The 13,243-nt window shown below is 35.5% G+C and overlaps 1 protein-coding gene across 2 annotated transcripts in view; it reads right to left on the bottom strand.

Annotated features, from left to right (window-relative positions):
* The window catches only part of ATP10D (ATPase phospholipid transporting 10D (putative)), a 104,330-nt gene that overhangs the window by 73,892 nt on the left and 17,195 nt on the right, over positions 1-13,243 (bottom strand). For both annotated transcript variants that reach the window (XM_081303755.1, XM_081303756.1), the window contains exon 2: positions 218-544. In XM_081303755.1, the coding sequence (XP_081159881.1) occupies positions 218-507 (290 nt within the window). In that variant the 5' untranslated portion in view covers positions 508-544. The remainder of the gene's footprint in view (positions 1-217; positions 545-13,243) is intronic.

The raw sequence follows: 13,243 nt of genomic DNA, 5'->3' as shown, positions 1-13,243 counted from the left end.
GGTAAAGAGAGGCATCTTACAAACTGTAAAGTGCTATGTGAATGTGAGGGGCCATCATGCCAATAGCAGACTTGAACCCAAATTTCCAAGGAGGATGTCACAAGCCTTAGGCTTAAATAACACACAGTGTGGTGAAAATGAAAATAAAAAATGTGTCAACTAAAATGAACAGCATTCTAAGTTTTTTGTTCTTTTTTTCTCAAAAAGAAAACAGTACCTGTGAAACTGTTCAAATAAATTTCTTGGCACAAAATTCAGAAGTGTGTACTTTGTCGTTCGTATTCGGTTATTCACGTAGGTTCCAGAGAACTTTTCATACTCATCCTTGAAGGGCCAGAGATGGGGAATAACGACCCGGTGCTTTCCTGCCAGTTTGGGGGTCTGGGAGGACTTGGCCCCACAAACAAGTAGCGAGGAATAGTTGTATGACCTCTCGTCATCATCTCTGTTTTGGCGACCCATCAGCTGCTGCCAGCGGTATCTGGCCCATTGGAAAACCTCAGTCATGTCCAGGATGCAGTAAGATCCAGGTTGGGTAGGTGATCTGGTAACAAACAAACAAAACACACATCCAATAAGCTTCTGGGAAGTCTTTTTTTTTTTTTTTTTTTTTTTTGGTGAGGGGGCTTGAACTCAAGGGGACTTGACCACTGAGCCACATCCCCAGCCCTATTTTGTATTTTATTTAGAGTCAGGGTCTCATTGAGTTGGCTTAGCACCTTATGTTTGCTGAGGCTGGCTTTGAATTCTCATCCTCCTGTCTCAGCTTCCTGAACACCTGGAATTACAGGCATGTGCCACCATGCCTGGTTGGAAGTTAAAGGAAAGCAAACTTTTAAACTTTTTCTATCCCAAATAAATACATGTCCAATATTTCAACATATAATTGAGAAAATAAACCACATCTTTGGAGCTTTATTTTAAACAAGTCTTTATTTTTAAAAAGCACACACTGTCTGCCTTATAGACCAATCATCTGATCACCTAAGCAACAAAAGATAGCACCTAAAAGACCATTCTTTATAACTTGAAGCAAACACTTTGGCCTTAACGTATGCTCATGTTAAGTCTTGACACTTCTTGTCAGTTTTTTCATCTATAAAATGAAAATAATGCTATGTATTTCAGGAAATTGCCACAAGGATTAAAAGAACAATATGTAAATCACCCAACCTAAAGCCTGATGGTGGTGAGCAGTCATTAAAATCCATTCTGTGTAGATTACCACAATGGTCACAAAGTTTTCCTATGCACATCCTTTTGTCCATCAGGAGGTGAATTCTTTCCCTACCTGTTGAAAATTGTTTCTATCCCCTGGCCACAATCTTTGTTTTGTCTAAAGAAAGACTAACACACAGGCCACAAGCAGGGGCTTGAAAAGTGCTTGCTCAACAGGACTTGCTCTCTCTCACTGCTCTTGGGAACCCTTTTGCCACTTCCATGAGCCTGGCCTGCCTGAACTAGCCTGCTGGAGAAGAACACACAGCTCATTTACCACCATTACTCCTGCCAATATGTGGGTGAGCCACTGGCTTCCAGCAGACCACCAGCACGTGAATGTGCCCAGCTGACACACACCGGGAACACAGATGAGCTATTCCAGCTGAGCTCAGCCTAAACTGCCAATCCACCAAATCTTGAGCCACTAAATGCTATATCACCAAAATTGGGAATGGTATATTATAAAACAAAATCTAACTGATCCATAGTCCCTTCCTTATTTTCAAGTTTTCCTTATTTTCCAGGAAATTTAGCTCCACCTAGAAGCTCTTTAGCCAGAAAAAAAAAAAAAAAAAAGTGAGGAGAGGCTAACATTTATGAACATAGGACACTATATTCCAAGCACTTTGCAAAGTCCTTTACATATATTATCTTACCTAATATTTGGGCCAATCCTGTGACACAGGTAGCTAAGGTTGATTCAACCACATCTTTCTGACTCAAAAGTTTTGACCATTAATATGTTTCATTCATCTGTGTATCTAGAGTGTCTGGCACTTAGCACATGTCCCTAAAAGTTCATCTAGCAGATAATGAGCACATCTAGCAGATAATGAGCACATCGTATGTGCAGGGCAAGGTCCGGGGCCCATGGTTTCCATCTTTGCTTTATCAATGCCATTGCATCTACTTATCTTGGATTGAAATTCATCTCTGGAGATTCTTATTTAGTAAATCTGTGGATATGTCCTGAGCATTTGAATTAACAAAACTTTACAGGTGAATCTGATTTAGGTGTCCACAGACTTCACCTAGAGAAAATCTAGGTTATGTGCTCCACGCCACACTACATTAGGAATACAGAGATGATTAAGACTTAGCTCCCATTCTCCAGCAGCCCAGGATCTAGGTGAGGTGATGGCCTGGAAATACCAAAATGCAATCCTAGGTGCAAAACAGAACTGAAGGCACTGAAGTAGTTTGGGAAAATTATTTAAACTTGCTTCCTTCATAAGCTTCATTCTAAGTTTATAACTAAGTATTCTTTTCCCTAAAGTTTTATACCAACCAGGAATTAATAGTTTCCCCCATAGGGCATTAAAATTACATCCAGCTTTCATGGATCTGATACATCAAATCATTACCTAGCAGCTACGGGAGATTTAATCCAAGTATTCCGGTGATTCCAGTAAATCAATATTTTTTAAATACATTCTTGTTAGTATACCTTTTTATTATACATTGGGCCTTAAACAATCCAAGAGATTAGAGTTATCTTTATCCCTGCATTTATAGAAAAAAAAAACTGAATCATAACCTTTCAAACATCCATCAGATCTTTAAAAACTACATGAATTGGAAGAAAAATAATAAAAATAAAGAAGTATAGAAAGTCATTTTTAATGGCAAAAGACAACAGTCTCTGAGTGCTTGAAATTGTATCTGAATATTTAACCCACGATATGTGCCCCTGCTAGAAAGTTAGCCTTAGATAGCTGTATCATCAAATCAGTCTTATCAATCTTAAACAAATGATAGGACCGAGAAGAAAAAGTTCTATCCCCATCATATCTCTGTCCTTTAGAGTTTATCCTCAAAAATACTTTTACATAGAGAACTAAATCAATGACCACTGACTGGCCAAATTAATGCTCACTATCTTTTCAATATAATTTGTAAAATGCTGACTGACCTCTGAAATATATTTGAAAAACCTGTTCTTCACTTCAGTATATAAAAATAGTGTAGTCTTTTGGCTATAACTTGTAATGACAACTTGAGTTATTACAGTAGTTCAGAACATATCCAAAAATACCCCCCTGGCATAGAGATATAAGATAATGTCATTAAATTAATCAACACGTAGCAGAGGAAAATAGTTGATATAAATACTAAGTGCTTTTCATGCATTTCACACCATACTCACTAGGTGATCATTAGGACAAAATTTATGATTTTTACAAGATTAAAGTTAGCATAATTTGCTATTATTTCTGGAAACTTTAGAAGACAGTTTTCATTTGAAAGTAAATTCTTATTAAGACATAAGGATATGTATCCCTCTAGTGTCCACGGTCTCATACAACAATCTAAATTCTACTTGGCTCTGAAGATTTCAGAACATGGTTTTTTGAGATTGCAAACATAAGATTAATTAAATATAGGAAGAGTTAACTTCTGGTAATTCCTGGTGTGTATGACTAATAACCTCACACTTACAAAAATACTGACTCACAGAGACAATTAGCTTCTCATTCCACAGACCCAGACAAGGACCACAATTTTCCTTAAGTCATTTGATTTCCAAGAAATAATTTCATGTTGCCTGAAAAACATTTAATTGCTGAACTATTTCTAGGTCTGCTTTCCTCTGAGCCTTTTCAATGTCCTTAAAATTAGGTGACCTTTCCTTCCTCCTTTTCATTCTCAAGGAATTTTAGAGGAAACAGAATTGGGGCTGGCTCACTCTCCCACCCCCAGCATCTCGGCATCTCCCTCAGCTGCCAATAGTCCTTTTCCTACCCTCCACGGCTGGCCCAACAGCTCAGCCTCTTGTAAGAACTCTCTCCCATCAGCACTGCTGCTCATTCTTGAAAAGTGATAATTGGATCAGAGGATGAATTGAATCAAAACAGAGAATTTGTGCTTTCATGGGACTGGGAAGAAAAAATCTGGTTTGAAGGTAATTAACAAATAATGAGAGTCTTCCCAAATTTCCAGTTTAATTAAATACTTTTATATTGGGCAGAAATACAAGGGTCTACGTAGCTACCCTAAATCAGTGGCTTTCAACCTATACTATACACACACTTGTAACTAAAACAAAGATTCTGCAAAACAATTCTGACCCTTACCATTTGCCATGCATACAAATATTTTCTGTTCTTTCTGTCCCGTATTCATAAGATACATGGGATTGGTTTCAGGGTCCACTAACATTTTTCTCTATATACTTTGTATGCCACTAATTGCATATGGTACCCTATTGAAGTGAAAGTGTACTAGGAAGTGGACAGATCCATGTTTCTGGCCCCAACAGGTGCAGAAAACAGACACTTATGGTCAAAAGGCACCAAAAGACACCAGCAAGCTTCCCAGGTTCAAGCGAGGCCTGTACCTTTCCCACCAGAGCCTGGAGCACTTGGTCTTTTCTTCTTTCTCCATCTAACCAGCAAAGTTAAAAGTATTCGAGTACTGAGAAAAGGATCTCTTATTAATATTGTTTCATGTAAATATTCAGGAAAGTTTCTTTAAGAAAAAGAAAAGCAAACCAGAGTAAGATATACCTCCTTAAGAATCATTAAGACTCATGTTATTTTAAAGTTTAGACTTGGGAAATTATGTAATCTAGAGTGCACAAATATGTAGTTCTATACAATGATGTATTTGGTCAGGGTGTTGGTAAAAATGTTGTTTTAATTTTTTTAAGTATAGAGAGAACCAACATGTTAAAATGGACATAAATTCACAAAAAATACTGGCAATTAGCTTCTCTTAAAAGAAAAATCAACAGAATACTGGGCACAATTTTGACATGGTAACAAATGACAGAGTCTCTTTCCTATGGCCTCTGATTATAATTCTAAATTTCATAGTTATGCATTTTAATTGAGGGAATGAGTACTTTACTTTTTTTAGGTTGTAGATGGACACAAAACCTTTATTTTGTTTATTCATTTATTTATTTATTTTTGCTTTTCATTCATCTTTTTTTATATATATTTTAATTGATTTAAAAAAAATAAATGACAGTGGAATGCATTACAATTCTTATTACATGTATACAGCACAATTTTTTCATATCTCTGGTTGTATATAAAGTATGTTGACACCAATTCGTGTCTTCATACATGTTCTTTGGATGATGATAAGGCTGTACTGTTGAGCCACAACCCCAGCCCCTATTTTACTCATTTAAAAAAAAAATTATTTTGGCCAAGTGCAGTGGCACATACCTATAATCCTAGCAGTTCAGGAGGCTGAGGCAGGAGGATCACAAGTTTAAAGCCAGCCTCAGCAACTTAGCAAGGCCCTGTCTCTAAATAAAATACAAAACAGGGCTAGGGATATGGCCCCAAGCATCCCTGGTACCAAAACAAAAAAAAAATTGATTTTGATTGACATATAATTATTATACATACTTAAAGGATACAGTATGATGTTTTGATACAGGTATATTAATCAAGTCAGGCTAAATAGCATATCTTTCACTTCATACACTTATGATTTCTTTGTGGTGAGAACATTCAAAATCCCTTCTTTTGGCTATTCTGAAATATTCAATACAAAATTGTTAAGCATAGTCACTCTTCTGAGCAAAAGCACATCAGAACTCATTCCACCCTCTCTACCTGTAACTTTGTATCTACTTAACCACTCTCTCCCACTTTAACCAGACTGGGCTCTTCTACTCTCTTCTATGAAATCAGCTTCTTTATATTCCACACATGCATGAGATCAGGCTCACCCCATTTGGACACATCAAATTCCTCCTGTTCTATAGATCCAGGCTCAAATATTAGCTGTACCACTTGTTAGTTATAATTACTAACTAGCTATGACTGATATAATTAGCCTCTGAACTTCATCTGCTGAGGAATAAAATGAGACCATACTTGGAGACAGAATACACTGGAGGTGAACAATTTTCCTTCTATTCTTTGCTCTCCTCTTCAGCATTTCTCAAGCCATAGATAAATAAAGAGTGGAGCCCTGTACCTTGGACTGAGGTACAAACTTTAAAAATTTTGCTTTCAATTTAAATGCAGTTGTTCAAGTCTAAGTAAACACTCAGTTTAATGTACCTGTTAATACCTGAGAAGTAACTACCATTAGGTAGAAAAATAATCACAAAAGACAGCAAAGACATGACATGACCTTTGTACCCAGTCTCATCCTCCACCATTCTCTCCAAAACTCATTCTAACTATGTTCATGAACAAACGTATCCATTCCATTCATTCTGTTTCCCAAGTTCCCTTCATTAAAAATTCCCTTGGGGCCCCTGTGAATCATAGTATCTCAGGCCTTTTCCCTAGGGATTCTGATTCACAGGATCTAGAGAAGGACCCATGAACATGTAATTTAATTAGTACCCCAATGTCTTATCAGGGATGTTGCAAGCACAACCTGTAATTCTTCAAATGCTACTCTCTCTTTCCAGAAGGCTGGTCAACCATATCCACTTGCCACATTAGCCTCAGTTCATCTTCTAGACTATTTTTAGTTTAACCTTGAAGTAAGGGAAACTGGGAAGGGTCCACACAGGAGACACCATGGGGTATTCTCTGCTCTGCCTCATTACAACCCTGAGCATGGCTCAGCCACTGCCCTAGGCACACTGTCACAGGTAGTTTTGTTCTTCAAAGTCAGGAAACAGGCAATTCTTCTTCATGTATCTATTAATTGGTCAAAGTTAGATGATCAGCAAATGTCTGTTGATCATTGAATTTTTATAGAAAAGGGGTAATGTGGGAAAAGGAAATAAAAACACCCCAGTTTTTCTTTCATGCCTGGCTTTCATTCTCTTAGAAGTAGGAATACAGGATCTAAATCTGAGAAGTAATAATCACTTTGGACTTATGATTGCATCATTCTGCAATTATTTAAAAAAGGAGCTTTCTTCTCCTGATCTGAAAGATTATTTAAGAACAGCACTGTTTTCTCTGCTAGTGGATTTATAAGATCAGTAAGCTGTGTAGTAGAGATTAAGAGCCAGGGCACTGGGGCTAGATGCCAATGTCAATTCCTGGCACCTCCATTTACGAGCTAACCTTGCTCAAAGGCTTGTTGTAAAGACCAAGTGAATTAATATACCTAAATCCCTTAGAACAATGTGCAATCCATAATGAGTGCTAAGTAAAAGTTAAGTACTATCGAAATCATCTGAAAAATGTTCTCTCAGCTGCAATATTTATTTATAAGTATTAACTGAGAATTTGTGCATACTTGATACAACTATACTCAAATACTAAACTATGTTTAATTTCTTAGACTCTCCCATTCAACCACCCGGGCAAACTCATGTTGTAGTAACTGCTCTTCAGTGAACTGGAGAGGCTTCCAGGGACCCAACTAGCTAAGCACAGAATGCCCTTCTCTTCTCTGTCAGCTGTTCCCAGGAGCACATCTAACCACCTGGAATAAACAAGCTCTAAAGAACAACTTAACGTGAAGCACTTTTAAGATTTATTTTTCAAGAACATAATTCATAATTCTAAAATTTAGACAAAGTCCTAAAAAGCTGACTTGTTACCATTTTCTGCTAATAAACCAAATGATCCCATGCTTTATTGACCATCAGGTCAATAAAACTCTGCCACTGATAAAGAGTTTTGCCTTGAGAATTAATAGAAGCAGGTTTCAAAGTCATACAGAGAACCAATGACTAAAAAGCAGTGATGACTACTTAAAACCCAGAGTGCTGTAGAACCAGGTGCTCTTATCCCAAGTAAACTGCTATCCTTAAAGGTAGTAAGGGAGAAAACAAAAAGAGGGAGTGAGAAGACATAATATTTTACTGAAAAAAAAGCTACCTTTTATTTATTACCCAATTTCATTTTTAGGTTGAAAACAAACTATATGCAAATTTGGATTACCAATAAACTTGCTGCTGATTAATGATGGAAAAACACCATTAAAGATTAACTGTTCAAAAAGACCCACGTGTTCCTGGGCTGAGTTTGGTAACTTGAAGTTCAACATAACCCAGAAATGCAGAATCAGAATGCCTTTTATTGGATATCTTGCTTTAGTTTGTTGATGTTAGCATTTTATTAGCATGATATTATATAGAATTTAAATAACTACTAATATCTCATAGTTGCTAAAGACCAAGATACTCAAGAAATGCAAGAGAGAGAGAGAGAGAGAGAGAGAGTAGGTATGTGATTAATAAAAATCAAATGTTATGTACATCCAATTTACAATACAGTTTCACGGCAAGGCAACAATAAGGTAGAAAAAAATATTTCATTGAAAGCAATAATTTATCACCAACATACAAATACCTATGTGTACTACTAAAATATAAATTTGCAAACTTGTTTATAATTGTCACAAAAATTTTAGATCAATTTCACTTATGAATATTGACTCAAAAACAAAATTTAGTACAACTAAAAATACAACTCAAAAAACAGATGCTGGTGATACTTATGAATTGGGGAGGGGGGGGGCTTCCAATGGAGACCTCATTCCTACTGCTAAAGGATACTGAATTAAGCCAACAACCTGAAAGAGACTGAAAGTGGATTCTTCCTACAGCCTCTTGATGAGAAAATTTAAGTCTTTGAGAACCTGAGCAAAAGAACTCAGTCACACTGTGACCAGACTTCTGACCACAGAACTTGCACCAATCAGTAGTTTCAAGCTACTGAATTTGTGGTAATTTGTTATACAACAATAGAAACTGATACAGAAGGCTCAGAGGTAGATCTACATATAAATGGAAATACAATATATGTCAAAAGTGAGATTTCAATTCAAAAGGGAAAATGGGAATTTGTTTAATTAACAATTGATGTAGTCATTTACCTTGAAAGTAAGAAAGCTAAATTTCTATTTTATAGCACATTTAATAAACTCCAGAGAAATTAGCAACTTAAATGTAAAAATTATAGTAAATTTACTAGAAGAAATTTTAGAATAATATTTTTATTATTGTTAGCTGGGCCAAACTTATTTTAAGAGGAAATTTATAAAGGACATATAATTTAGCTATCAATCATGTATCTATCTTTCTATCACAGCAAAAGTCATAATAATCAAGAGACAATGGCAGCACATAATAAATAGCAAAGTTTTAATATTCCTTATATATAAAGTATTCAAAGTTAAACGAAAAATAAAGAACCCAATAAACTGGAGCAGAGAATATGAATAAGTAATTTTCAAAAGAGGAAATCCACAGAGCAAATGAATTTAAAGACATTGAATCTCACTAGTTAACTAGAAGGTTGCAAATTAAAATTATCATGAAGGTGCTGCTTTTATTAATTTGACTAACAAAAATTAAAATGAACAGTTATAGCCAGGGCTGGTATAGAGAGAAACAAACCCTCTATCAATAGAAATGTGAATTGATATGTTTTCCCAAAGAAATTTGATAATATGTAATCAATTGAAAGTACATATAACTATTAACATAATAATTTAACTTTGTTTTCTATAAGGTTGGACATATGTACAATATATGTTGTAGCTTTTCTTTTTTGTAGTATCAACAATGAAACCATGAAAATATTAAAGTCTTTTAATTGGAGAATAGTTGACCATGTTGCATATATCCACATTAGAGAAATATTATGCATCTATTGAAGAGGGCATATTGCCATCCACTGACCTAAACTGATAACGATTAGAAATCATAAGGTAAAAAGTAAATAACAGAGAGTTTTAAATAGAATGAGTTAATTTTCATGACACTGAATGACAAAATGACCAAAATGACTGATCTGGTTCAAAGACTGTGAGAATGACAACTTGGACAGGTCACAGTTTAAGTCACAACCTAACTAGGGAATAAAATTTGCCAGGATAGAAACAAGACCTATAATTCTCATGAGTGAATGTTGATCTCAACATCTCCATCCTGATGGAGATAAAAAACATTTAGTAATTTTGTCAATTGTGAGAAATGTCCTCATTCCTGCCAGGTCAGAATAGCCCTGCCCTGGGAAATGGGCCTCTTCTTTGGCTGGAAGAGGGAACACATTGGCACCTAAAGGCCAACTGGTTGCCAGTCAAGGAATTTCTCATTGCACTGCACTTTCATATGCTTTATTTTTTATTTCTTATTGCTTGTTGGGTCTTGCTTCACTCAATAACACAAACTGCCTGGGTGTGTATACATTTCTATACACTTGGGAGAGCAGGGAGCAGGCAGCTGTAAGAGCACGGGTATGCAACAGGTCACACCAGGCTATGAATATCTGTTACCTCATGGTGAGAATAAAAAAGTAATAAAAGCAAATCATTAGCTTTTCTTTCTTTTGGCACAATGAACATGTGTTAATTTGTAATTCTTAATAACGAAGTTAAGGGGCCAGGTAGAGTGCATGCCTCACGTGCATAAAGCCCTGAGTTCAATCCCCAGCACTGCAAAAAAAAAAAAAAAAAAAAAAGTAAAAGTTAAAAGTTTTTTTTGAAGGAAGAACTTATAATTAATAGCTATGAAATAATCAACAGCTGCCCTAAAGTAGGTCTGCATGATGCTGGATATTAATTTTTCACCCAATATTCTATTCACTCATTTATAGAAGCTGAGAAAGCTATAATTAAAATTCTACAATCTATAACCTACCAATTTTAGGCATAAAATCAGTTAAGCATTGCTTAGTTAATAAGTACCAATGCTTCTACGATGATTAGTGTTTACAAAACTTTCTACATGTCATCTAATTTCATCTTTACAATTTGGTGTAACATTTGATTTCCATTTTTCAAAGGAAGAAACAAAAGGTCCAAAAGGTTTTATAACTTTCTCAAAGCATACAATTGATTCCAAATCATATCTTTATAATATATATATATACACATATATATATAATACAATGCTAACTAAACATAAAATTTAATAGAACCAAATATCATTCAAGACTAGATTATTTTCAATTATAGTACATATTTTCTAGAAAATATTAAGAATAAAATCACTCACTAGTAAAATGTACCCAAATTATAGTACAATATAAGTTCCTTCCAGTACATAAATCGCTTCAAAGAAGACTTATTTCTCAAACACTGTTTCCCTTATGAATGCTTAATGAGAACTTTGAAGCAGGGCAGATTACCAAAGGTAAATACAGCATAATGAATTCTCTTAGGCCCAGTTAGCATTTAAAAATTTCTGAGGTCATCACCAGCCAACAAACAACTTAAAATATACACATGAGCTTACTTATCTAAGTCAAAAACATTCATATGTACAGTCGTTTCAAGATGTTCTATTTTGTGTCTTTCAGACTTAACATGCATCAGAATCTCTGGAACCTTACCCCTTCAGTTTCTGATTCAGCAGTGTGGGACGAAGCTCAAGAAACCACCTATTTAACATGTTTTCAGGCAGTGCTGATGTTTTTGGTCCTGGGAGCACATTTTAATAAACATGTCTCTAGGATAAATAGCTTTATTTCAAAATATAAAGTTGTATTTAGAGTGAACAGTTTATCAGATATCACTCATATTGTTGGGAAGCCTAACTCTTTTGAATATATAAATGAAGGCTATGACCAACAGCTTAACAGCTGATACAAGCAGACCATCATGTCCGAGGTTGGAATAAACTACAAGGGAAAGTCCAGTTTGAAATCTTTTTGTAGATTTAATACAGGTACAAGTCTCAACCAACATTCACGAAATCTCAGCAAAGAAAAACAAAATCCTGACCTACACAAACTTATTACCTTCTCAACTAACATGAAAGAACACTGACAAAATTTCATTTCTTATATGCTCAAAACCTTGGGAGACAGGGAAGTTACTTATCAAGGTCAATAAGAAGTATAGAGAAATTCATAGCAACTCATTTCTGAGTACAGGATAGAAACTCTTTCATAGCAAATTCGTGAAAGTCTCCTTGACTGACCATCAGAGATGAGCCTTGATAAAACTTGGATTTTCTCTGATCTTGTCATCAGTGACTCACCTGACCAACACTCTTTTTAAGAGACTTTATTACTTCAGAGAGACTGATTCTTTATCTGACCAACAAGGACAATGTCTCACTGATGGTTTGATAGCTTCGCTGGTTTCTTTTCTATGTCAGGTGCCAACGTAGCTTATTTGGATGGCTCCTCTAATAAGGAATATCCTGTTAGCTACAAAAGACTTTTTCTTCACCTCACATAAGCTTTGGAAAATAAGATGTCTAAACAGTATATGTGATGGGTTTTGGTGATGACAAGGGCCAGTTTATTTTATGGGAAACCATGGGTCTTAAATAATCAAGTTATATATTCCTCGGTATTCTCCATTGAGTGGGATGAATCAAATTTGCAAATAAAGTCACCCTGGAGTTCTGAGTGCTATTTAATATTTTCAGTTAATTGAACTTCTTGGATTAAACACCAATACGTTTGTATATTTTATATTTTTGATATATACAAGAGGCTAGGAAAGGGTAATATATTACCCAAAATGTGAATTAAGGTAGTTACTTTGATAACTACTTTAACTGATGATTATTATCATGAGAGGAAGTGTTATGTAAGGTTGTAAAAAGCTAAGTCATACTTTTACCACTGATGAAATATTTGTTATAGTTTTGTCATTTTTAAGGGTCCTAACTGGGAAAAAGGTCAACTTAATTCAATGCATCTTTAGAAAAGAATGCTTAGAGTTGGGTGTGTTGGCACACAATTGTAATCCCAGCAGCTCCAGAGGCTGAGGCAGGAGATCATGAGTTCAAAGCCAGCCTCAGCAACCTAGCAAAGCCCCAAGCAACTCAATGAGACCTTGTCTCTAAGTAAAATATTAAAAAGGGCTGGAGATGTGGCTCAGTAGTTAAGGGGCCCTGGGTTCAATATCGTGCCAAAAAAGAAAGAATGCTTAGACCAAGTTCATTTCATTCCTAATTCATTCCACAAACATGACCTGAAAAACTTAACCATTTGCCAGATCCTATAGTTGATGTTTGCTAGATAAAAAGAAAAGATACTTTTCAATATCACAGAAACAGCCTCAGACTGAAGGAAGGAACCCTCCACAGCCATAAATGAGATGCTTTATATAATTTCTGAAGAAGAATCAAATTAGTATTTTCACTTACAACATGTTTATTTTGAGAGAGAGCAGAGGAATC

Source organism: Spermophilus citellus, assembly GCF_964194105.1.
Source record: "Spermophilus citellus genome assembly, chromosome: 8".
NCBI lineage: Eukaryota > Metazoa > Chordata > Mammalia > Rodentia > Sciuridae > Spermophilus > Spermophilus citellus.
The sequence above is the reverse complement of the archived record's forward strand: the minus strand, read 5'-3'. Positions and strand labels throughout refer to the sequence as shown.